The sequence below is a fragment of the Salvia miltiorrhiza genome, chromosome 8 (genome assembly GCF_028751815.1).
Source record: "Salvia miltiorrhiza cultivar Shanhuang (shh) chromosome 8, IMPLAD_Smil_shh, whole genome shotgun sequence".
Taxonomy (NCBI): domain Eukaryota; kingdom Viridiplantae; phylum Streptophyta; class Magnoliopsida; order Lamiales; family Lamiaceae; genus Salvia; species Salvia miltiorrhiza.
The window spans coordinates 20,766,806-20,792,658 of NC_080394.1; the positions used below are offsets into that span (position 1 = coordinate 20,766,806).

At 35.5% G+C, this 25,853-nt stretch overlaps 3 protein-coding genes across 11 annotated transcripts; 1 reads left to right on the forward strand and 2 right to left on the reverse strand.

The window, feature by feature from the left end:
* Positions 1 to 6,708: 6,708 nt before the first annotated feature.
* LOC131001779 (probable E3 ubiquitin-protein ligase EDA40) lies at positions 6,709 to 9,384 on the forward strand. Of its 2 annotated transcripts, XM_057928358.1 has the most exons (3): positions 6,709 to 6,861; positions 6,998 to 7,336; positions 7,439 to 9,384. In XM_057928358.1, the coding sequence occupies exons 2-3, from the start codon at positions 7,016 to 7,018 to the stop codon at positions 9,083 to 9,085; spliced, it is 1,968 nt and encodes a 655-aa protein (XP_057784341.1). In that variant the 5' UTR covers positions 6,709 to 6,861; positions 6,998 to 7,015; the 3' UTR covers positions 9,086 to 9,384. The 2 variants fall into 2 exon arrangements, with proteins under 2 accessions (XP_057784341.1, XP_057784340.1); XM_057928357.1 differs by having other exon boundaries at positions 6,709 to 7,336.
* A 1,497-nt stretch (positions 9,385 to 10,881) lies between these two features.
* LOC131001780 (protein RMD5 homolog) lies at positions 10,882 to 15,954 on the reverse strand. Of its 2 annotated transcripts, none has more exons than XM_057928360.1 (2): positions 15,791 to 15,954; positions 10,882 to 12,298 (listed from the first exon to the last, which is right to left on the reverse strand). In XM_057928360.1, the coding sequence occupies exon 2, from the start codon at positions 12,242 to 12,244 to the stop codon at positions 11,084 to 11,086; it is 1,161 nt and encodes a 386-aa protein (XP_057784343.1). In that variant the 5' UTR covers positions 12,245 to 12,298; positions 15,791 to 15,954; the 3' UTR covers positions 10,882 to 11,083. The 2 variants fall into 2 exon arrangements, with proteins under 2 accessions (XP_057784343.1, XP_057784344.1); XM_057928361.1 differs by having other exon boundaries at positions 15,573 to 15,889.
* Positions 15,955 to 16,722: 768 nt separating this feature from the next.
* On the reverse strand, positions 16,723 to 24,737 carry LOC131001781 (uncharacterized). 7 transcript variants are annotated; one of them, XM_057928368.1, is made up of 11 exons: positions 24,503 to 24,736; positions 24,246 to 24,303; positions 23,961 to 24,049; positions 23,676 to 23,814; positions 23,131 to 23,239; positions 22,888 to 23,024; positions 22,432 to 22,568; positions 18,015 to 18,121; positions 17,706 to 17,833; positions 17,170 to 17,270; positions 16,723 to 16,994 (listed from the first exon to the last, which is right to left on the reverse strand). In XM_057928368.1, the coding sequence occupies exons 3-10, from the start codon at positions 24,046 to 24,048 to the stop codon at positions 17,210 to 17,212; spliced, it is 906 nt and encodes a 301-aa protein (XP_057784351.1). In that variant the 5' UTR covers position 24,049; positions 24,246 to 24,303; positions 24,503 to 24,736; the 3' UTR covers positions 16,723 to 16,994; positions 17,170 to 17,209. The 7 variants fall into 7 exon arrangements, with proteins under 7 accessions (XP_057784351.1, XP_057784346.1, XP_057784345.1 ...); XM_057928363.1 differs by having other exon boundaries at positions 23,961 to 24,066; XM_057928362.1 differs by having other exon boundaries at positions 23,961 to 24,066; positions 24,246 to 24,381.
* Positions 24,738 to 25,853: the final 1,116 nt, after the last annotated feature.

The following is a 25,853-nucleotide window of genomic DNA, read 5'->3' on the forward strand; positions in this document are numbered from 1 at the left end:
TAGGCACCGCCACTACAATCAACTGGAACTATTATGGGTGGTTCTCTATATATATATATAAATTAATCTAATATTTATTGGAAATAATTAGGTTAAGAAGATAAGAATAAGAAGCAGGGTTGTATTTGTTCGAACAAAATTTTGGCCTTTTGTTAAGTTAATGTGCGATTACTACAATACGTGCTCTACCGAATTTAATATAAGCAGTAAATGAGTGGGTTTGAAGAAAGTACAAATGGATGTCAGGGTTAAAACAGAAAATTCAATTCTCACTGATCAAAGTATCTGTATATGCCAGAACAGGAATTCCAAATATTCACTTCCATTCTTCATTTCCAAGTACTTTTTTATTTACTTCAACTAACCAAAATATTTTACAGATGTTTAATATTTTACAGTCATGTTTTAGTTGCGTGTCAAGTAGTTAAACAACATTTATGGTAAACTTGATCGGCTATAAAACATTTCCATAAGTGAAATGAGTAAAAGACTTGTCTACCCCGTCATTATTATTCATTAGTAACACGGTTAATTATAATTTATAACATCAACTTTATGCAAATTTCAGTTTGCAGTTTTATTTTTATATGTTTTGAACTTTAAAAAACTATTTAATTATAATCACAGTCAAATCGAAATTGTAACAGAGTAATATTTATTCTTTACACCTAAAAACGATGATCAATCACTACGAAAGCTATAACATAGTGCATTCAACACTAAATGAGATTTTCAATGATATATAACTTATCATCATCAAACCACCGGTGGTCGAAATCGTGTTTGAAAGTTAGTGCATCAACGCTAACTTTCAAGTGCGATCGGACCACATCAATGATTGTGATCCGATGATGATGAGATATCTATTGTTGGAAATCCTATTTAATATAGAACATATTTGGCTTTGATCTCATGACTATTGTTCATTATTTTAAATATAATTTCGTCAAAAAACAATTACTATTATAATTACGACGTGATTGTAGTCATAATTAAATAACTTTTCCATAGCTTAAGACATACAAAAAATACGTAAAAATTAACAATAAATCTATGCAGCCACATTGTGGCCACCCACACACTAATATAATAAGGATAATTTTGATTTATTTAATTTATTTTTTTAAATAAAAATAGGATCTAGTTATTTTATTATATTCTCTACATTGTACTTATTTTTTTTTAATTTTTTTTACATTTTTAATTTTTAATTTATTTTTTAATAAAAATAAAAAAGTTACCAAAAATTGCAAAAAAATTACTATAATATAGAGAATATGATAAAATAACTAAATCTTATTTTTATTTTAAAAAATAAGCTAAATAAATTAAATTATTTTCTACTTAAGTAAATTGTGGGTAGCCACAATGTGGCTGTTTAGCATTACTCAAAAATTAAAGCTATAAACTGAAATAGACTGAGAGCTCAAGTTATAAATTATAATGAAAATATTTGAGATAGATATAAAAATTTATACTTAAGAACCAGAGTAATAGATAACAAAGTGTAGTTGGGGTAGCAGCAAAGAGTCCATTAATTATTACAATAATATAGAAAAATATGAAATGGGTCTTTTTGAATAAAGGGTCTGTTATCACTTATTATTCCATTTTATCCAAAAATTTTACAGCATTCTTTTGTGCTTAATATTTGCTCTTACATTTCGGCCGATTATATCCGTCTAGTTGGAGGTACGAACTAGTTCTGGGTATTATTTGGGGCATGTTTATTTTTTATGATTGGTAATTGAATATTTTTATTTTTATTATTAAAAAATTAATTTTATAATCTTAATGAGATACAAATAAAGCAAAATTAATATAAATAATAAAAATCATTAAGAGCATTCGCGATGGGCTTACTTAATAGTGGGGGACCACATTGAGTAAGTAGTGCTGCATTGGGGTTACTTGATAGCCTACTTGATAACATTAGTTTTGAATTTTATGTTTTTCATTTAAATTTAATTGCTCAAATTTAAATAACATATTTTTCTAATAGTTAAATACGCCATTAAACTAAAACAACATTAAAAATTACATAAAATTTAAAAACATCTAAAACATCATAAAAAATTACATAAAAATTAAAAACGCCTAAAACCATCATTAAAATTACATAATTAAAATCCTAGTCTAGACCACGACGCTTGAGCACGTCGGCGACCATGGACGCATGCAATGCCCTTTGTGCGTCCGTCATGTGTGTCGTATCCACGTTCAGGAGCTGCATATCGAGCTCTCTCTCCTTGATATCGTTCCTCCGCGTGTACTGGGCGGTGAATGCCCTCATCTATTGGTCGGACCTGTCCAACCTCTCCACTATTTCGGGTGGAGGCTCCGAGCTCATCTACGACGCCGACGCCTTCCATTTCCCCTTCGCCGCCTTGTTGCCAATGGGCCGGGAAGAATAGATCTCCTCGCCCGACGCCGAGGTGGTAAAGCCACCCTCTTCCGTAGTCTTTGTCCTCTTGGAGGCGTGCACGTCTCCGGGGAGGTACATCGACTTGAACTTGCGATTGTTCCGGAGAACTTTCCACGGGTTCCAATAGTTGAATGCGGCCTTTTGTGGGCTTCGACCCTCCCTTGAAGAGGATTTGGGCCTTGTCCCGGAGCATATCGTCGGAATGGCCGGAAGGCCAATTGTTGCGTGTCTCCGTCCAAATAGCTTCCCAGAGACGAACATCCGCGCTCACTCGGGCCCAGTGGCCTTGAAGTTGTCGGATCTTAAGGTCGACGCCGATGATGGGATTGACACGTTCGCGGATCTGTCCCCAATACACCATCCGTCCCACGGATGGCGTCGTTCGTCTCCTCCGGCCGAACTTGGACGATGAGATCCGTATGCTCGGGAAGGTAAGTATGACGGATCCTTACTTCCTTGTCGTGCTTGATTTTGTTGGCCATTTCCTTCCTCCGGCCGCTTTTCTTTGGTTTGGAGGCACTTTGCTCTGCACTTACTGGTTCCTCCTCGGCACCAATTTGATTCCCCCCCATATCGGGGTGATAATCGGCGGAGAGATCGGGGCACCAATTAGGATCATAGAAAGGGTTGTGTGGATCCATGAAGGAAGAAAATTAGAGGAGAAATGGAGGAGAAGAAAATTGTAGAGGAAGAAGTGTGAGGATAAATGGAGGAGGAGGGGTTTTTTAAAGAGGTGAAGAAGAGAAGAAAAAAAAATGGAACGGTCGGTCAAAGCACGGAAATCGAGGAAAAACAGTCAAATTTTGAATTTAAAATTTGAAATTTTCATTTTTTTTTCTATAAAATTAAGGCGCATGCATTACACGCGCCTAAATCTCCCCCCATCGTGCATACTCGAAGACTAGCTCGAGTAACCCACCCCTGCAACGCCCTACTCGAGTGCAACGCTTTACTCGAGTAGGTGCGTTGCTGATGCTCGAAGAACTTGAGATATTTCAAAATTTCAATCCTTCTTAATATATATTGAATTGTGTTAATATATAAAAATGCCCACTTTTGTTTATAAAAGTGGGCAGTTTTACAAATTTTTATAAGGATGTGGGCATTTTTACAAATCCCCCTATTGAATTGGTCTATATTATTTTAATGTGTGCAGATTAATCCTTGAAAGTAAGGTAAGTGTTGAATATAATCGTCTAAAACAAATAAAAAAGGTATAAAGGATACTTTCGAAAATCTAAATAAATAAAATTATTCACAGTAGTATGGAAGAAACATGCATGGCGAAACTGACTACAAATGTAAAAGAATGCTTTTATAATATTTTCATCTTTATCAATAATATCTTCAAACTCAATTGGAAAACCAACCGAGTAATTGTTTATATCATTAAATCATTGGACCCACCAATCAAATTATTGAATAACATGTCTCATCTGTAAGACTGTAACCATTGTACATGCACACATATTGCGATATAAGATTAAATACTATGCGGTTTTTTTTTTTTAATGAAATGATGTGAGTCCATGTGTTGAACCATAAGAAATCAAAAAAATGAAAATAAATAAAATGTAAGGCCAAATTTTAAAATTCGAGTAAAGTTTAAAAAAAAAGTTGGGCTGAAAAATCAATACGAAACTCGATCAATGGCCAACCTCGACAAATTTCTTGAGGTGATTATAAAGAGAAAAAAAAAATCCGCGAAGAGAAAATAGAACTCATTTATACATCAAATTACAAGCCTACATGTCTTGATTAACAAGATTAAGAATATTAAGATAACGTTGAGTTTTAATTTAATTTCTCTACAACTATAATGTAATCAAGACTAGTATGTGCCCGCTCGTGCGATGCACGACCATCATCGAAATTGAACGATAATTTAAATAAATAAACAAAAAATGTTAAACATAATATATATATATATATATATATAAGTAAATATAAACATAAATGATCTCAATAAAAAATAAATTATTCACAATATAATCTCAATAAAAATATCAATCTGAAAACATTCGAATTTTCAATTATTGAAATAGCAATTAATTGATTTAATTGATAATGTGTATAAATTTATAAATAAATAAATTATGAAATATCAAAAGCAAGTATAGATGATAATGAGTATCATTATGGATCATATAATATTCTAAGATGTACAAAACTATTTATTTACATATAGTATAACTGTAGTTTAATATAGTTTTCGAATGCATATTTATGAGGTCATTTTGTTTATGCTCAAATTTTAAAATAAAGTTACAATGTATACATTTTTTTTTCAATTGGAAAGTGAAAAAATAAAGGGTTTAACATGAGATATGTGTCGTTCATTTTCCAAAATAAAATGTATACAATTTCAGTAAATTTAAATAAATGTGCTACTAAAAAATTAAACTCTTCAATTTACTTTTATTTTTTATTTTTAAAGAAAATCGATAATGGTTCTCTAATTACTGATTTTCCAATGAGTAATTTTGAAGCTTAAAAATTCGATTTTTAAGATATACTATATATTAGTTATTTATCTACAAATTTATATTAATATAAAGTTGACCTTTAAAAAAATATTTTTAAGCTAAAGATTTCTAAAATGAACAAATATAAGTTTCATCATTGTAATTGCATTAAATTGATATAATAAAAATATAAATAGTAAAATATAAAAAATACTAATCTATAGTAAAAACATAAAAAATAAAATAAAAAAATATGGAAAAAGGAATGAAAGAACCGTGAATTTTAAAAAATGAGAAATGAGAGAGGAGATGATAGAGGAGAGAAGAGAGAGGAGAGAGAAAAAAATAATTTGGTGACTTTAAACTATAATAACTTATTGGTTTTAAATTTATTTTTTATAATTTTTACATCAAATTAAAGATATCGTCATTATCTTTAATTTAACATCCATATTGAATATTTTTTTATAAATTAAAGTTGATGAATTTAAAAGAAAATCAAATTGAATAAATATATTTGAATAGTGTTTTCTAAGTAATTAATATATTTTGTTGAATTAGTGTGAACGTGTGAAATGAGTTAGTGGTGTTAATAATTTTTTTTTAACCTTCATATTAAAAGTATTATCAAAATTGCCATTCAAATCAATTTCAAATTGATTTGAAATCAATTTGTAATTGAAAACTGCTGTTTTAATATAGTATAGATTGTGTATCTGACATAATTTAATTTTAACGTATATATATTTCATTTCTGAATTTATTGGTTAGGAATATGATTGCAAAACATAACCTTATATAGTTAAATACAAACAAGAAGGTTAAAAAAAAGACAGTAATCTTTTTGGTATTAATCTGGCTAAAAAAGACCCTGTCCAATCACAGGAGAGTAAAGATTAGTTTGTTTCGTAACACTTAAGCCATTGAGTTGAAGACAAAATAGAACAATTTTACAATAATGGATAGTATGCTATCTTCTAATTTATATTTTAGTTAACCAAATCCTATCCAACTCTCAAAACACTGTCGATACATTATAGGTGCAAAATGCAAGTGGATGTAATAGTTTTTTAAAAGAGGAGAATTCGAAGAGAAACAAGAAAAAAGGTAATACAGTTGAAAAAAAAGAAGTTCAACCCAATGTTACAGTTTACACATCTTTACGTGTGAGGATAAGTTACTACATATAAAATGGAAAGTGAAAGGAGGATCCTTGCGGTTTTGCAGTTTGGGCTTTGTTTTAGGTTGAAAAGCGGTTTGATCGTCAATTCAATCAATATTATTATATTACGTTTATGTGCTAGAATATTTTAATAAAAATAAATGTAAACATTGGGGTAAAAGTTAAAATAATATAAACCGAGTTATGAACGATATTCTTATTGGTGATTTAGATGATTAATGTCAAAAATTAAAGGTATTAAGTATGTTATCACTAAACCAACATATAATTAAACATTTCACCATGAAACTTTCGCCTTCAAATAGAAATTATTATTAAACCAACACACACTTATAATGATAATAAACTAATTACACTATCGTTTGATCAATACGTGCACACAATAAATTATTTATCTATTTTTTTATAACTACAATAATAAATTTGAAGCACCATAAATTTTAGTAATTTAAATTTTTAAAACAAGTAGTATTAAGCAATTCATAATTAGTAAGAATTAATGAAGGTTAGGATGCAAGGAGGGGTTAGGATCCGAGGTTAGCGGGCAGGGGCAGGTACATCAACTCCGTTGACTTAAAAGGGCAACCGGCAGGTGGCGGTGAGTTTTGTGAGTTTATAATATTTGACGCAGCAGCAGATTCCCCTTAACCAAACAAAAGAAATTTAGAGAGACGATGATGGGTTTTTGGACTCATCTTTTTGCCTTAATTATGCATTCTGCATCTCTCCTCTGATTTTTTTTTTTTTTCTTTCTTAATAGAATCGGAGCTTTGAAGGAGAAAGGAAAGGTGTCTTTTTGTTTGTTTTGTTACAAATTAGTTTTGTCTTTCATCGCCTTTGGCTTTGGATCATGCATCGCCTTTTTCCTCTCTGCGTCTTTTAGCCCATCATCTACTAAAGCGTAAAGGCCTTCTCTTGTGTCAGAGAAAAAGGTTTTCGAAAATGGTTTTGAGCTGGCGTCGAGCCTTCTGCACATCCATTCCCAAAGATGAAGACCGCGCCGCTTCGCCGATCATCACAGACAAACCCAGTCCCAGGCTCAGGTCCAGATTCACTGGATTTTTCTCCGAGCCGTCCACGCCGCGCCTCCCGGTGTCCAGCCCCTCCCTTCGCTGCACAACCCCCGCCGTGCCGTCCTCCGACAGTCCCAGGCTTCAATGCCGGACTAGGAAGAGCCCCCGATTCTTCCACAGCTCGGCGCCTTGTTCGCCGCGCTCGCCGTCCACGTTTTCTCTGCTCAAATCGGGCCTCCGCATTACAAAGGTGTGCAGAGTGTTTATTGTTTGGAACAGTGGAATTTAGTTATTGCGTTTTGATTTGAGGGTATGATTTGGTAATAATGGATGTGTTGATTTTGTGGTACAGGAGCAGAGTAGGTGCGGAATATGCTTGCAGAGCGTGAAGACGGGGCAAGGCACGGCCATATTCACGGCGGAGTGCGGCGACGCCTTCCATTTTCCGTGCATCGCCGCCCACATGAAGAAGCAGGGGACGGGATCTGCCCTCGCCTGCCCCATTTGCAGCGCCACGTGGAAGGAAATGCATCTCGTCGAAACCGATCAGCAGCAGATCAATCCCTCGCCGGAGCAGAACAAGTCTTCTGTGTTTAAGGTTTACAACGACGACGAGCCGCTCTCATCTCCGACTTCCGGCGCACGCTTCATTCCCATACCTGAATCCGATGAGACCGAAGAGGAAAACGACGATTTCCCAGGCTTCTATGTCGTTCCGGATAAGATCAAGTCCAGGAATGTGGAAGTCGGTCTGTTGTCCGAGGCGGCGGTGGTGTCAGTCGGGAAGACAAGCGAGACCTACGCCGTCGTTTTGAAGGTGAGAGCGCCGATGCCGCCTCCTCGCAGAGCGCCTATCGATTTGGTGACGGTGCTGAATGTGAGCAGAAGCGTCACCGCGGATAAGCTCCATCTAATGCGGAGGGTGCTGCGGATGGTGGTGTCGTCCCTCTCCGCCGCCGACCGCCTCTCCATCGTCGCATTCTCCACCACATCCAAGCGCCTCCTGCCGCTCCGCCGCATGACCACCTCCGGCAGGAGATCCGCGCGCCGGATCATCGACGCCGTGGTCGCACTGGATGGCGGCGCCACCAGCGCCACCGACTCGCTGAAGAAGGCCGCCAAGGTCATCGAGGACCGCCGCGAGAAGAACCCGGCGGCCAGCATCCTTCTCCTGTCGGACGGCCACCGCGGCAGCCCGCTCGTGTCGTCCACGCGCTTCTCCCACATGGAGATCCCCGTGCACACCGTGAACCTGAGCGCGTGCGTGAACGCGCCGCCGGGCGATCAGCTCCCAAAGAGCATCACGGGGCTGCTGAGCCAGGTGATGCAGGAGCTGAGGGTGCAGGTCTCGTTCGCTGCCGGTTCGGCCCCGGGCGAGATCTCGGCGGTCTACTCGTACGCAGGGAAACCGGCCCTGGTCGGATCCGGTTCGAGCTGGTGCCGGGTCGGGGAGCTCCACGCGGAGGAGGAGAGAGAACTGCTGGTGGAGATGCGGGTCCCACCGACGACCGGTGGGGCCCGGCGGCTGATGTCAGTCCGTTGCTGTTACAGAGAGCTGTCAACTCAACAGACCATATACGACAAGGAGCGGTGCCTCGTCGTCCCCCGCCCACGCGCCGTCGGCTCCTCCACCCGGGACATCCAGCGCCTCCGCTGCCTCTTCGTCACCACTCGCGCCGTGGCCGAGAGCCGGAGGCTGGCTGAGCGCAACGACGTGGCCGGGGCGCTCAACATGCTCGCCTCCGCCCGGGCCCTTGTCCTGCAGTCGGGCTCGGGCTCGGGCGAGGAGTTCGTGCGCGGGCTCGAGGCCGAGCTCGCGGTGCTCAATTGGAAGCGGCAGGATCAGGTGCTCCCACGGGCCCGGCCCGACGATAAGGCCGAGCCGCTTACACCGACGTCGGCTTGGCGAGCCGCGGAACGCCTCGCCAAAGTCGCCATTATGAGAAAGTCTTTGAATAGAGTCAGCGATTTACATGGCTTCGAGAATGCGAGATTTTAATATTTCTTCTTTTATTATCTTTGTAGTAAAATAAAATTACAAAAATTATAAGAAAAATGTACAAATATATTATGTGAAAAAGGCCAGAGATTAAGAGGTGGTTTGGGAGTGAGCGACCCCACGTAGTATAATTGAGTGTCCCAAATTTAAATTTTTGGGGGGTCATGGTATTATTATTTTTCTTGTTGTTTTATCCTTATTATATTTGAAATTATAAAATAGTTGTAGGGAAAGATGTTATGATTTGATATGATATGATATGAATGTCTTATAGCAATCAACTGAAAAGTTTTTGTGGAGGTGTCCTTTTATAGTAAATTAAAATTGTTGGTATATATGTTTGTTGAAATAAAGCTTGTTTGTATTAAGTGGGACTGGGGTTTTAGCAGAATGTCTTGTTCCAAAGAGCCAAAAGAGTGGGGTTTTGATTTTGGCGTGTTTGGATTATAGGTATAGCTCTCTTCTTTTTGACTCACAGCTTGGCAACATGAGACATGGCTGAGATTTGGCAAACCCAAATCTTCGAGAATTTTCTTTAATATAATTTCGCCTGCAGATGTGTGATTAATTGATTCAATTAAGTTATCTACTCTACTCTTTGTATAAGATTCAACGACATTGTCTTTCACTCATACACTGAGTAGAAACTAAAATACCAAATGATTTCGAGCAAACTCATTTATTTGTGTTTGGAAAAATATTATTGGTTGGAAAGGGGCATGTGGTTGAAAGAGAGAGAGCAATAGACATTATATATTCTGGGGCAGGGTTCCAGTTGGCGAGTGAGATCACAAGTTACCAGAATTTGATGCAATAATTGAAAAATCGTTGGGTTGATGGAGTTGGGGCATATGATGTGTACATAGCAAGATTAGCAACCTGTTGTTGTCCCTCAATTGTTTACCATTTCTATCCAGTTTTGTCAGCCACATTCGTAACGAATTTCAAACACATATTTTCCTACTCCTCACTTTGCTCATTACAGATTGTGTCATTTTCAATTGGTTGGGGCACATTGATAGATCATCATCAACTAGCCCACGTTACATAAATAATTGACACCTCCAATTAGTGCCTTTACTTTGAAATTAGTACACCATTTTAATATGAATCCCAATTTCCAAATGCTCACTCACACTTTTGGAAATCCCAAGAAAAATAAAGGATTTCAAATTTACTACTTCTACCTCACCATGACTTTATTCACACGTTTGTAAATAAAATGAGGATTTCGGCAACTTTTCTTCCACATATCGCCAAACACTCCGAAAAGGTGGAGTGTAAGTGCAAAAAAACTAAAATATTTTGAGAGTGAGAGGTGGCACCAAAAGCTCCTTTGACGCGCTAAAGATTGGATTATTCTTAACTTTTAGAATCCTGAAATTGCGCACCTCTAAAGTTTTTTAGTGCAATTCATGAAATTTGGTGTGCCACTCTACTCTCATGTAAAATTCAATTCAATACATACTTTTTGCTATATATGCCACCATTCGAGGGTGCATTTATTACACTTAAATCAAAGGGAAAATATCCCAAATTTGAGAGGAACTAACTGCAGGTGGTTGTGTTACTTAGTGGGATAGCAACAAATGGGAGAGACGTGGAAAGGCTGGGCAGAAACAAAAAGAAATAACAACTCGTAATATAAACAGATAAGATGTTGACACCATATTTCCCAACAATTCAATCGCAATTAAAACCAGTAAAGGCAAGGTGATTTCATCATCCACTGTAAACGCATATGTTCAAATATTTGATTTTAGACACCTCCCAGTTTAAGTGACCAACACTTGTTGTTTGATTTGCAAATAAAATATATTTACACAATAACACCTCCTGAGTCCGACACAGAACAGTTAAAACAACCATATAATGAGAACAAGATCTAGTCTAAGTGATACAGTTTAGCCTACGTACACGATTTATGTTCAATGAAGGGGTATTTCCCTTTCGTTTGTGATGGCAGTGGGATGAACCACTTTACAAACTTTAGCAGCATCAGAAATATAATTGCGTACACTGACCTGCTTCGACTTCAGCAGGGCAATAGGGGCACTTGAAGCGCCTAGTGCTGTTGTTTTTGGACAACTTGGTGATGGATTGCTTGCATAAAACATGCCCACATGTCAACAGCATAGGAGGATTCTCTTCGCTTACTTGGTCACGGCTCACTGGGCACACAAATATGGAGTGGAACTGAAACTCCCTGTCCAAGTCCACTGGCACCGGTAGTTGTTTCATTGTCTGCCATTCCTGCTTCTTCCCAGTCATCACATTCATCAGCTTCAGAAGAGTCGGCAACCCCTGAACTCCAGCCGCAATTGTCACACTCAATGGACTCTCGTAAGATTGCCCCATAAGATTGCAGAACTGTTGTGCGAGTTCCTCAGCCAGTTTGTCCCAGTGTATGGAGGATAGCAATTCTGCATATGGTGAGGAATCAAGCCTTCCGGCCCAAAGAAGGCAAGCCATAAGTTTCTGGAAAACAGCCATATGTTTGGTAGCAAATGGAGCCAAAAAGGCTCTGGCATACTTTAGAGCTTCATCCCTGCCCCTGTTCTGCAAGATCTCTACAAACTGAAGACGATGCAGTTTTAATTCTATGTCAGACCCATTTTGTTTCAGTTGATCATGATTCCTCGCTGCCCAACTCAGAGCAGGCTCCAGGTTCCTAGATTTCATGGCTTCCAAGATCTGGAACATTTCTAGGAAAGGGGATTTACTTGCTGCAGCCTCTAGTTCCTGCGACTCATTGATGAAGCAGTCGCCAAGATCAAATTGGCCCTCTCGATAGAAATGGCTGGCAATAATTTGGTTAACAGTGTGTAAATCAAAATCGATATTGCGATAAGCCTTTGAGATATCAGGATTGAAAGATTTCTCAAGAAGCTTTGGGTACTTGCTCAATGCAACATTTAATTCCTTTTGTGTGCCTTCCAGATGGCTGAGAGGAGCTATTTCTTTCAGCTTGGTTTTCAGTTCACTGAGAATCAATTTATGATCAGATGGAGATGCAGAATCTTGTTCAGATTGTATTCTCGACAAAGCCTGTTCGATTTCTTGCCCGATCTGTTCAATTACTTCTTGAGATTTTGAGGATGAGAGCTTTTGCTTCTTTGTAACACGGTCAAAAGCATCCTTGATGGAATTCAACTCCATTACTAAGAGCTTGGAATTATTCAGATTAAGAGATCTTTATTAATTGATTGCCACCTACAAAAAAGTTATAAAAAACTAAATTCAAATAGCCAGAACTTGACTCTTGAACGTATCAACGATGACAATAATGTGAAGATACCACATCCAGCGTCATAGAGAACTAAACAGATGAAAAGTCATTGATCAAAAGAGACGAATGGGTTCACCACTTAACATTGGTATAGACACAATGAGTTTTCATTTGATGTGATGTGACCACTTAAGGACTAATGCCTAGTTATCATTCCCACAAGTACATGCTACCTAGCAGCATAGGGAACAAAAATGTCAGGTGAAAGCTTTTAAATGGGAGAACAAAATGCTTAGTGCAAGTGTAACTCGTGACTTCCTAAAATGCTGGAGGCCTTAAACTCTCATAATGTCATTACAGCCGACAGGTAGGTTCTAAATGTTTTCAGAAGAACAATTGTTCTCATTTCTAATCAAGAAAGACTGACAACATGGTATACCTCGTAATATACAAAAATGTGTTAAAAACATAATCAGAAAAATTCAAAGATTATGCACTAAAAATACCAAATACAGGGCTATGGAATATTAAATTAAACTTATGACTGCTCGAATAAGTGATGGAACAAGCAACAACTAAGCAAAATCATGCTTAGGTCAGCCCCATCATGAAAACAGAATTTTCTGGTCACATGGGGTTTATGAGATTCTTCTGTAACAAAGATCCTTTAATAAATGCCCCCTGTTCGTGATTTACCATTCTTTTTTTTCTTTTTTTTCATATAACAATCTGTATCTGTGTTTCTCTACATTAATGGCACAAATATTATTCTAGATAACCATACTATCTTACAGTAACATCTTCAGGAAAACCTTACTCGTCTTTGCATAGTCTACTGCATCGCCACTCAATGTGATATGCCACATTAGAAAGTACAGCTATTATACAATTGTACAGACTTAGCTTATATAACACACAATTTCAGACTTAGCTTATATAACACACAATTTCCTTGTAGGCTTGTAGCACATAAAAATCTTAATTTTTGCTGCTGAAGAGCCGTTATCACTAATTACAATGTACTATAGGTATTTTACAGTTGCACGACATTTTCTGCAAGGTTTATGACTTCCCCCCCTAACCCTTCTTTCTTAGAAGCAATTTAAGTATCAAGATTATTATTAGTATACATCACCTGCAAAAACACTCATGAGTAAGCTTACGTGATTAGCTTACATATCCTGAGTCAAATAGTTGAAATTTCTAGCACCACAAAAGACACTCTCAAATTATTGCTCTTAAGTATCTAAGTACAACTAAAAAAAATAAGCTATCCAAGTACAATAAATTTTTTGTTGAATATTCATAGATGATGCAATACAACCATGATTCCCACACTTGAAGATTCTAAGACTGAAACATATATAATTATTTTTATTTGATCTTTCCTTTAATTTTCTAATGCTACTGTTCATATTTGAAAAGCTTGTAGGAAAGGTTACTGTTCATAAACAATAAGAACTAGAGTAGTAGATAACATCGCCTTCACCTAAAGTGTCTTCATTTTTGCTTATTTTAACTTCACTTGGCGAATTTCTCCCTCAAGCACTGAGACCTTTCACACTGATATGCATTCACTGGTAAAAGTGAGACCATTTATCAGCAAGCTCTTCACTCTGATTTTTACCAACATGCATATGAGAGTGAAAGGTTTCACTTAATTGCGTATATTGAGGGCAAAATTTGTCGAGTGAAGGTTCATGTAGCCAGGATTGAAGACATAATAGTTAATTTGAAAGCTATAATCTACTTTAGTTCTTGCTCTAGTTCTTAAGTTGTTGAATCTTAGTTCTTTAGTTCTTGGTGTTGATGAAATGATGAAAGGAAATCTCAATTCTTCAGTTTTTGTTGTTGAGGAAACACGATACACCATAGTTTTTCCAGAATACAACATAAACTTATTGAAAGGCTATTTTGACAAGGCTACGACATACTGCTAGATGTTTATGATTTGGAAGTCTTTAGATGGTAAACTATGAATCGGTATCGTTCAGAAACGGCATATACATCTTAACAACTCTTGAGTTTTTCTTTGACTGTCATAATGGAAGGAATGAAAGGAAAAGTCTTGATCAATTCATGATGGGGGAATGTGATATAGTAATCAACTCTGTAGGAAGAATTCAATAGGTTTGATCTTGAATGTTTTGGTGAAGAAGAAAGATTGGAGGCTAAGAGCACAAGTAAATCTTCCAAAAACTTTTGATTACTTGGATTCTTAGCAATAATTAAGAATATCTTCTGTGATGCTAGACATATGGGGATATAGTACTGCCCTTACATAGTGAAGGGTAAAGATTATACAATATCCAAGATAACTTCATGTGTCATTGTTTTCAACCAGAACATCCAAAATAATTGTTAGCTAGACATATGGTAATTATAGTACTGCCTAGAATACTCAAGGATGAGATATAAAAAATGATCTACATATGTCATTGTTTTCAACCCTGAACATCTATAATCAGGTTTCATCATTTATGTTAAAATTCACATTACACATGGACTTTATGGAACATTAACAAATAAATGATTGTCAATTTATTTACTGAAGTTCAACGTTCAGTACATAAACCGCATTTCCAATGTTTCTCATGAATAAAGTTAGCGGGAGAAGGATCCATTGTAGAAAATTGATTAATCAATTGTGCGAATGACATAAATAATATTACTTCCTGAACTGGATCTGATTCAGAAAAACAGAAACCGAGCATTTTCAGCCCATAACATTGACTTCTACCAAGCCGTTAAGGCAAAAATGATTTCCTTCTTTTCTAGTCTATTTTCATAACTTTTCTTCTTACATACAGACTAACTGAAAAGTAGGTAGAAACAATTTATTACGAATACAACAAAACAAAAAATATTTTCCATAGGACCATTCATATTTAGAACATGCCAAACTATAACACAACAAATCACCATTTACAGACAATTCAGGAATCCTAAACTAGTCTAAATCAAATCAGATCCTCCAAAGCGTAAAATTAGTCAAATACATATATATATATATATATTAAGAATGCCACAACACCCTTCGCAATGTTTGAGCTTATAGCACTCAATATTTAACAAAAAGATGGTCTCAGAAGCCAATAAACCACACGGGCAATTACATAATTGGACATACACGCAAGCAGGCAAAAATAATTCAGTTCTTCCTCAATGTTGGCGAAGATAAAATATTTTTTTTCCATAGAGCTAATAATACTTGCAATCGAGCAGCAACTAGTCAAGAGAAATGCAAGGAATCTATACCCCACGAAGTTCACCAAATTCGCTCAATGGCCAATTAAAATTGAAGGAAACTTGCAGATAACAACCACGCCAATACGAGAGGAATAAGAGGTTGCAATACTTGCACATAATTATTCAGATCGAGGATAAACGGCGGGTTCAGTTAAATTAGGGAAGATTCAAAATCCTCCGGTAATTGGCACATACATAATATAACCATGGAAAGAGAGAGAACTGACCAGATGATAGCAGACGAAGAGTGTAGAGAGAGGAAATGCAATGATGATTGGTTGATTGAGGGCACTTCTGGTAAAAAAATTGTTGTTCAGAGAAAGTAAACGATGAGATTGAGAAGATGCCAGATTCTTATTTTCTTTCTATTTTAGTTTTTCGAATTTTGTTTATTTTTTTATTTTTTATTTTTTTAAATCTGACCCTTAATCCTGGTGAACGTTGGGCCTGATGGGCCTACAAGATTTATACCGAGATTCGGCCCGTTTGGTTTCTGATTATTTGAACCAATAGAGAGGCTTACATCAAATTCTAATAAATGCAGCCATAAAAAATAGGCCGCCTAACTAATCAAAGCTGGAATTTTGCTTAGGATTGAATTATTCATCTTGCAACAAAGATAGAACTTGCTTGTTTTTATTTCATATCAAGCTTTCAATGTTTTGTTTTGTAATGCCAAACACTTAAAACACGTATTTGTTCATTTTTTTTCCATTTAGAAACAAGTACTCAAATTTTTATTTAAGAAAAAACAAGGTACTCACTTTTAATATCCACCAACATTTTTTCAGTTGAAATGAGCATTATTAATCACAATCATATATCATCATTAATTATTATACTTCACCTGCTAATTAAATAGTGCTCTTTGGCACTATATAAAATAATAAGTTTTTTATCCTAATTTTCAAAATGTCTCCAAACTCACACTTCCAATAGGATATGAATAAATCTCTCCAAAAAATAAGGGTATTAGAATATTTCAAATATCCAATCCATCTTGATAAGCAATAGAATAGTCTATACTATTTTTATCTATCACCCAAAAATAAACACCCTTAAACAAATTTCGCACAAAATCAAACAGCTCTATAATCTTACCTACAAAGAAAGAAAAGGACCAAATGTATTACTCATCATCAGATATCATCACTGTATATAAATAAAGTAACATCGCACTTTAAATATAAACTTGTTCAAAAAATACATTCCTTGTTTCCTGGTGTGCAGTAGCAACGTAAATCCATCAAATATATTCTTTTCCCCTGAAAGTTAACCTTTGGCTACTCATAATTATGATGTTCGTGAAAACAAAAAATGACCTGTAAATTTAGTGAAAATGGAAATACAACAACACAATCTCTGCACAATTTTCTAAACCAAAATGCTCTTATATGCTCCAAAAAAGTTGCACCATAAATTTAGGCGAACCTGCGAGGAGAAATATCCAACAAATAGTTGAGCTCGTACACGAACCAAGATGATTAGTCGACTTTAAGCATACATAACTTTCTTGGATACCAAAGAAAGAATGCTTTAACTTCCTTTATAAATTTACAACAAAAATCATAATTCACAACCGATATCTCCAAGCTCAAAAAATTACCTGTCGTCTCCTTGACAATCAAATAATGTTATCTACTTCTTCAAAAGGATGACCGACTTTTAAGAACATGCTTGTAGTACATATCCTCCTCATATAATCGTCTGAAAGACAAAACCAGGCAAGTTGGTATGCTGTTTTGCATTCAATTCATATAATTCCACAGGGTAGGAGTAGGATAAAGATAAAGAGCTTACAATTAGTGAACACGTTCTCATTGGAAATTTACAGAAATCCCCAACTTTTAAGGATTTCAAGTTTCAGTTATTCTCAAGTCATTCAGAATAATCCAAGAGTATAACAAGGTGCTCAAATATACATGAGAGCAGTTAACAACTAATCTCAGGCTTACATAAACTTAACAGGGACTATACAACAAGCAAATGTCACTGTTGAGAAATAGTCATAGTTAGGTTACCAAAAACGAAAACAAGCATGCTATCTGCAAGGCAGAGGCTAATCCCTCGGGAAACTGAAATTCCAGTAAAATAAAATATTCAAAATAACTAAACGTAAAGAATCTGAAAAATAATACTTACGCCAGATCCGCCAAGGTCTCAGACTTATTTATAGCCTTTCCTTCAGGGAGTTCAAGACACGAATAGTGCACGATCATTTCCTTCAAGGTGTATTTAGTGCTCTTGACATCATTATCCCACAAGATGCTCTGAGACCACAGAATTGTAATACACATTAAGTGAAGCACGTGCATTGGTCTGATAACAATAAGAAACGAGTCCAAAATGTTGGGCCAAGAAATAATTAAGATGATGTGGGAAACTAAGATACGCCTAAAATCTAAACATGAGATAATCATAATATATAAGAAACAATCCTTGTATAGCTACCTTCCTAAGATACTCTCTTTTAACGTCTTCCCAGGGTAATTTTCCTTTAGAAGAAAAAATGGAGGCATTCCAAAGTGCGCCTCTAGCAACCATCACAGATGAAGCACCTATCGCGGAAACATATCATATAGGCGAAGGTGTCAATCACTCAAACAAAAGGTAGTGTGTGGGTACTAACAAGAAGGAATGTCAACACCAAGCACATTCATGATCGATAGAGATATCAAAGAGTCCAAGGTCGAATATAGGACTGATCAAATCAGAACATTTGCAAAGGTATAACAAGCAACTTGAACACCAGTGGATGACAGGTCGGGGCACACATGCAAAAAATCAAAGCCTGGACAGGCTTAAAGAAAATGTTCAGCTATTAATCACACTGTTATGAGCCTTTAAGAAGTGTAACAAACGAACTAGAAGCTACAAACTAAGGCTGGTTTTCAGAATATGTGCTTCTTTTCACAATTATAGTTGAAGACTTGTTGGTATCTTTATTCTTTGAATTAAGAATAATCAATGTTGTGAAAAGTTTAAGGCGTTTTCCCATCCAAATTTGTTGGATATTAGAAATAGATTTGCATATATGGTATATCTTGTATGTGAAAAGTGCTTGAGGCGGCCGGTGAACAAACCGCTCCAATTTTATGCTTTTAATGATATATAAACGCATTTTTTGCTTAGGCGGCGCTCGAAGACTATAAGGGGGTCATTGAGGCAGTTATAAGGCGGTGAAGATAGTCAGTCGCAATTGTGAAAGCAACTTTATTAAAATATCTTTTTTTTTATTGAAAAAGGCCTGTAAAGTCAGTAGCAATTTGTATGTCAAAATGGGCCCATTCAAATCCATTATAATATAACCCTAACTAATATATTGAAGTACAAATAAATAATAACTTTGCATGAGAAAACACAAGTCACGAGAGAAACAGACAGCGTCCAACTCCTCATCTCCACACAGCACTCACTCACGCCTCTCTCAGTGTTGAACTTTGACAACAATTGACCGAACACTCTTTCATCAATTTCAAAATTTACATGTAAGATTAAACTAGTGTTATTGCTTTTTATTATATTATTGTTTTAATTTCGTTTTTATATTAGCTTAAATTTAAAATATTATATCATCATTATTGTTATGTAACTTATGTTCATTACGATCGATAACTATTTATATCATCATGATTGTTATGTAACTTATATGTTATGTTTTTTTATGATAATATTCAATTTGTTATAATAATACTCCCTCCGTCCACGATATCGTTTTCACATTGTGGATTGCACGAGTTTTTACGAAAATGATGAATAGTAGTGGATATTGGTGTGAGTGGGGTCCCACTATAAATGTGGGGGAAAATAAAGTGTTATATGGACCCTACTGCTACAAAATGGAAACGATATTGTGGACGGAGAGATATTAATTTTGCTAGGATTTTCAATTATGAATCGAAAGGATTCTACTTGGAAGCATTAGACTGAAATTCCAAATCCATCATGAAAACTATAAAAGTATCTTGAATGCAAATTTTGCAAACAAGAGAAATTAAAGGTGCAGTTTTGAAAATGATCATCTTACTTGCACACATAAGAATGTCAAGGTTTGCCCAAAAGTTCCGAATAAGCCAAACAAGAAATATTGGACTATCTGAAGAAGGGGACGATGGATAAAGAAAATCAACCTAAACAATTCAATAATATGGTTGATTATGGAGCGTACTTCCATGGCATTTCGAATCCTACACATGTATCTCATGGTGACACAAGAAGCATAAGAGGGATAGATAAGTTTCTTGTGCATGTTGACACTACTGAGGGTCAAGATACAAATCCGCCACAAGATATGTCTCGGCATATCAAAGAAGCAAGAAAGCAAGTCGCACTAGATATAGGAAGATTTTTCTTTGAGAATAAGATTTCTTTCTATTGCATTGAGTCTCCTTCATTTGTGAGCATGTGCAGATCCATTGGATTATATGACAAAAGTTTGAGGATTCCTTCCAGACATGAGTTAAGTACATGGGTTTTGAAGGAAAAAGCCAAGACAACATACTTGATTGTCGAAGATATCAAAAAAATTAGATATAAACAGGTGTATCCATCTTATTTGAGGGTTGGAAAGACATGAGGAAGAAGTTTAATCAATTTCTTAGTTAATAATCCCCACAATATAATTTTTCTAAGGTCTATTGATGCTTCAGACGTCGTCAAAAATGCCAATTTGTTGTTTCAACTTCTAGACGAAATTTAAGCATCAATAGACCTTAGAAAAACTGTATCGTGGGGGTTGTTAATTAAGAAATTATTAAATTTCTCGTCCTCATGTCATTCGAACCGTTAGATAAGATGGATATACGTGTTTGTATCCAAGTTCTTTTGACATCTTCAACAATCAAGTCTGTTGTCTTGGTTTCTTTCTTCAAAACCCATGACTAAACTTATGTTTGAAAGGAACCCTCAAATCTTTATCATATAAGCCAATGAATCTACACATGCTTACAAATGAAGGAGACTCAATGCAATTGAAAGAGATGTCATTCTCAAAGAAAAATCTTCTTATATCACGTGTCACTTGTTTTCTGGCTTCTTTGATATGCTGAGACATATCTTGTGACAAATTTGTAGTTTGCTTCTTTTGACCCTCGGTAGTGTCATCATCCACATGCACAAGGAACTTATCCATCGGCCATCTTATGCTTCTTGTTCAGCATCAAATTCATGTATAAGAATTGAATTGTATAGTCATTTTTCTTTATCCATCGCCCCTTCTTCAGATAGTCCAATATTACTTGTTTGACTTCATCCAGAACTTTTGGACAAGCCCCGACATTCTTATGTGTGCAAGCAAGATAATCCTTCATTCTTAAAACTATACCTTTAATTTGTTGTTTGCAAAATTTGGATTTGAAATTTCTATCTCATACTTCCAAGTAGGATCCTTTCGATTCAAAATTAAAAATCCTAGCAAAGTTAATATAAACATTAATGAATATTATTATAACAAATTGAAGCAAATTGAATATTATTATAAAGAACATAACATGATGAATGCAAGTTACATGTCAATCATGATGATATAAACAGTAGTCGATCATAATGAACATAAGTTACATAACAATCATGATGATATAATATTTTAAGTTTAAGTTAGTATTATCAAAAATATAATAATATAACAAAATGAAATTAAAACAATAATATAATAAAAAGCAATAACACAAGTTTAATCTTACACGTATATTTTAGAACTGATGAAAGTGTGTCGTCGAAGTTCAGCACCGAGAGAGGCGTGGGAGAGTGTTGTTGTGGAGATGAGGAGTTGGACGATGATTCTCTCGTGACTTGTGTTTTCTCATGCAAAGTTATTATTTATTTATACTTAAATATATTAGTTAAGGTTATATTATAATGGATTTGAATGGGCCCATTTTAGCATAAAAATTATGGCCTGTTGCAATTAAAAAAAAAAAAAAAGAAACGATACTTTAATAAAGTGGCTTTCAAAATTGCAAGCCGACTATCTTCACCGGCTTATAACAGCATCAATGACCGCCTCATTGCCTTAAATCCTTGAGGCGCTGCCTCAAGCAAAAAAGGCGTTTATTATTACAATATCATTAAAAGCATAAAATTGGAGCGGTTTGTTTGCCGCCCCCCCTTGAGACGGGCCTCAAGGCGGCAGCCTTAAGCGCTTTTCACAACACTGAGAATAATATAATAGCTTATTATAATACCTTCTACATCATACTAAGAAAAGTTTCATCCAAAGAGATCAATCAAGAAATACATTCTACAATGCACAAGTGTTCCTACATGCACCAAAAGCAAAGGAAACCTAACCCCAAGTCTGGCTTGGGGACACCACATGATTATGGAAATATAATACGGTCAAAGACACCTAATAATTATCACCTTGGAGTGGAAAAATTATCACTTCCCTCCCACCCTAAGGAATTCACACACTCCAAATTCTCAACCAGAATGCCTAATATTAAAAATTTATTAGGTAGCAACAAATGAGCTTGGATATAAATCAGAATTGCAAGAATTATCCGATACGGCTATACGTCCAAAAAATGAAGACACTGCAACCTACGGATTGCATATGAGCATCCTAGTAATTCAGAAGATCTTGATTGGTGTACTTTGCAAGCTCATGTTGTAGCCAAATAAGATGCAAATACAAACAATGAGGTTCTCAGGAGGTGAGACTCATGACACAAGAAAAGCAAGGATGTTCTTTGAGTTGTATGAACATTAACTAATGCAATATCATGATCTGGTGAAGTAGAAACATCAGAAACTGGTATTAGACTCCTATATTTACATATTGCAGGTTTTCAAAGCAGATCATAGGGGGGAGTAGAATTATCAGCCCACAAAAATAGATAGAATTACTGGAAATTATCTCCTAGTATACCTGTTGCCACTTTAATGCGTTCAAAATCTTCATACTCAAATACATCACCATTTGCTATAACTGGAATAGAGACAGCAGCTACAACATCAGCAATTTCATTCCACTTAGCTGGATCTCTTGGCCTATCAGCAACTTTCCTGCCCGTTTATTTTTCAAAATTCTCGTCAGCTAAATATCTAAATGGTTGCAATTGAATGGAAACACAAGCAAGGAACACTAGAATTGCAGAAAAATTTGACATAACTGTATAATTAGTTTTCATGTCAGAACAAATTTGGAAGAATCGGCCATTTGAAACAATACAACCACTTAAATGGAGAAGATAAAATTGAGATACAAAACATAATATAAAATGTTGGAAATACATATAACGGCTAGGAGAAAATCAAACTAAAACACTGTTCAGAACATTATGCTATCATTTTCAGATACAGAAAATTGTTGAACTGAACATACCTTCCATGGACAGCTAAAGCAGAAACTCCAGTTTTCTCAATTCTTCGTGCTAGTTCTACAGTATCTTGGAGTGATTTCAATAGACGAATCTTGCATGTTACTGGTGTATCAAGATTTCTTTTCAATGTTGTTAAAATCTAGATTTCAAAGGAAAAGGAAAACACAAGATTAGACCATAAAGTCACATAGTCAAACCCAAAAAGAGAAGGGATGTTCAAGCAAAATGAGTATAGAAATGTTCACATCATGAATGAGATCTGGTTTGCTCAAGAGTGCGGCACCCATTCCACCACTAATAGAGAAGGCCTTGGGGCAACCCATATTTATATCCACCGCAGCAACATCCGTGCACCTAAAATAATAATCATTTAAAAATATTGATGATAGAATACAACCAAAAGGTCCTTGCATCTAGCACTAATAGGTGACACCACATATTCAACCTTACACTAACTTTCAGATAAATCTGTGAAATTTGATAAATCAACAACACAGATGGAGCCATCAAGGTCACCATGAAAAAAGAAAACTTCTATTTTGAAGGAATTTCGCACTACAATAAGTATTCTGTCTAATTGTAAGAGACTGCTAGCTCCTAAAATCGTTGATGTAAATGTTTCCACTTTACAGTTGATTGAAGCTTAGTTGCAATTCTATATGAGATTACAAATGGCAAAATGCTACGCATTTAAGAAGTTCTAAAGCTGTAAATCTCACCTGTTGAGTTTTCCCTTACCCTAACATGTAATTTGATAATGAATAAAACTAAAGACAAGGAAAGTACTCACACAGTTTGGGCAGCACGAAGAGCTCTCACAGGATCTGAAGTTCCCATCTGGAACACCACCCGATTTTTTTCTTCAGGACATGTTCTGAAAACTACACTCTCTGTTCCTTTCTCAACCAAATCAATAGTCCCAAGCACATCTAATTACATGCAGCAAGTAAGTTCATGATCATCAGGATGAAAGCATTTCAATTTATTGGCTCACAAACTAGATTTCTCAATATTGTCAATCTTGAAGCAGATAGAAACTCGCACACACGAATGCATCAAATTGAAGCAAACAAACCATTGACTCGTCGCTCGCATTTAAGGATTTTGTGGTCAATTATCTCCTCGCCATATGTGATGTGAGCACCATATTCAGCAGCCAGCATCCTGAATGGCATCGTGCCCTAAGGTTTAATATAAAGCTCATCTATCAAAGAAGACCAAAAAGATAATAATACAAGTACAAATTCACAAAGTTCAAAATCAAAATCAGCAACGATATCCATGATCAGCCTTAGTAAAAAAAGAAGAAGATGAATATAGGATAGCAATAGCACCAGAGACAGCTAGATAGAGCACTCACAACTCGGACCATCGGGGCAAGTACAAGCTTGTTCCAATAATCAATCTCCATTCTGCTTCTGGAAGAACCGTAGACAAATTACTTTGACCCGAACAGATAGAACGAGAGTAATGTTGACCCTACTCCGAGAATAAATCTATATATATTAAAGCAAAGAAATCAGCTGCATAGATTTCCCGTCTAAGCATGTATTGTTCAGGACAACAATCTTCTATGTCTTCATGTTTTTTAATCAAAGCCTTGAAGGAATGAATTACTTGCTGGCTGCTGCTGGGAAGGCCGGGCGGAGGCGCTGAGGCCCGAGAGGCAGTGCAGCTGGCGGACTGCAGCAGGTTTTCAGCGCTGCTGCCGACGTGCCGTGGTGTGAGTACTGCCGGAGGAGGAGGGGCGGGGCGGTTCGGGCGGCGGCAGTGAGGGAGAGTTGGGCTGAGAATTTCTACTTTTATTTTGAATTTTGTTTAACTAGTAAATTGGGGCAATGGGGCTAATAATCTTGGGCCACGAATCTTTATATATATAAAAAGCAAAGTAAATATCAATAAATTTAATTTGAAGGGTAATTTTGGAATTGAGAAAAATTGCATCATCCACTCCTAAGTCCTAACTGCCGGAAATTTAATTGGAAAAAAAAACTGCCCAAATGTTTAATCATACAATTAGTATTCTTCCGTTTTAATCTCATTTTATAGATAAATCACATCTTTTCTATTTTCATTCAATTATATTTTACATAAAAGTATGAATTATACATCTTGATGGAAAAGTCATGAAATTATCTTTAATTTGATATATAATATGGAAAAAATAAATTTAAGATGAACAAATTATAATAATAATAATTATACTTTAACATATTAAATAATTTATATTTTGAATAGATATATTTTCCCTAAAATTTGGAACCGCATTTTAGCATGCTGTATCAAAAGAAAGTTTCCATTCATGCATGAAATGAAGTAGATAATTTTATGCTTCTTAAAATTTATTTTTCTTAATGATAATATTTTAGTTTTTTAAAATACTTAAAATATTAAAATTTATGCATTAAAATTTAGATAATTTTATGCATTAAAATTTATTTATATCTAACATACTTAATATATATATATATATATATATATTTACTAATGTATGTTATTTCAAAAATTCAGATGTTATTTTAGTTTTATTTGTTATTTCTTTCTTTATTATATAAAATGCAGACCTTATTTTTAATCAAATATTATATTTTTGCATAAATTACATTGATTATATTAAACTATTACATCAATTTACAAATAATAAATTTGATATTAAAATTAATTTTTTTTACGTTATAATTATGATCTCTACGCCCACAAAAATAGCCTATTTTTGTCATTTAAGGACGTTCACAAAAATTAGTCTCATTATAAATTTGGAAAGTTTGCATCAGGTGATGGATTTGATGAATCTTTTTCTTTACTCACAATATAATTAATTTTAATTATTTACACTTCTTTTTAAATATGATCATTTATTCATTCACAATACACTAACAATTTTTATTAAAATTTGTATCATCTCTTTCTATGACTATTTTTTGTGGAAGAAGAAAATATAAATATATAAACAATTTATGCAAATCTA

What these genes read in the sequence shown, in the direction of transcription:
- LOC131001779 (XM_057928357.1), top strand. Translation starts at nt 7,016, where the DNA reads ATGGTTTTGAGCTGGCGTCGAGCCTTCTGCACATCCATTCCCAAAGAT. An exon ending in CGGGCCTCCGCATTACAAAG is followed by an intron (nt 7,337 to 7,438) that starts GTGTGCAGAGTG and finishes TTTGTGGTACAG; the next exon opens with GAGCAGAGTAGGTGCGGAAT.
- LOC131001780 (XM_057928360.1), bottom strand. Translation starts at nt 12,244, where the DNA reads ATGGAGTTGAATTCCATCAAGGATGCTTTTGACCGTGTTACAAAGAAG.
- LOC131001781 (XM_057928364.1), bottom strand. Translation starts at nt 24,296, where the DNA reads ATGGAGATTGATTATTGGAACAAGCTTGTACTTGCCCCGATGGTCCGA. An exon ending in CTTCGTGCTGCCCAAACTGT is followed by an intron (nt 23,240 to 23,675) that starts GTGAGTACTTTC and finishes TTATTATTTTAG; the next exon opens with GTGCACGGATGTTGCTGCGG. An exon ending in GCTTTAGCTGTCCATGGAAG is followed by an intron (nt 22,569 to 22,887) that starts GTATGTTCAGTT and finishes ATAAACGGGCAG; the next exon opens with GAAAGTTGCTGATAGGCCAA.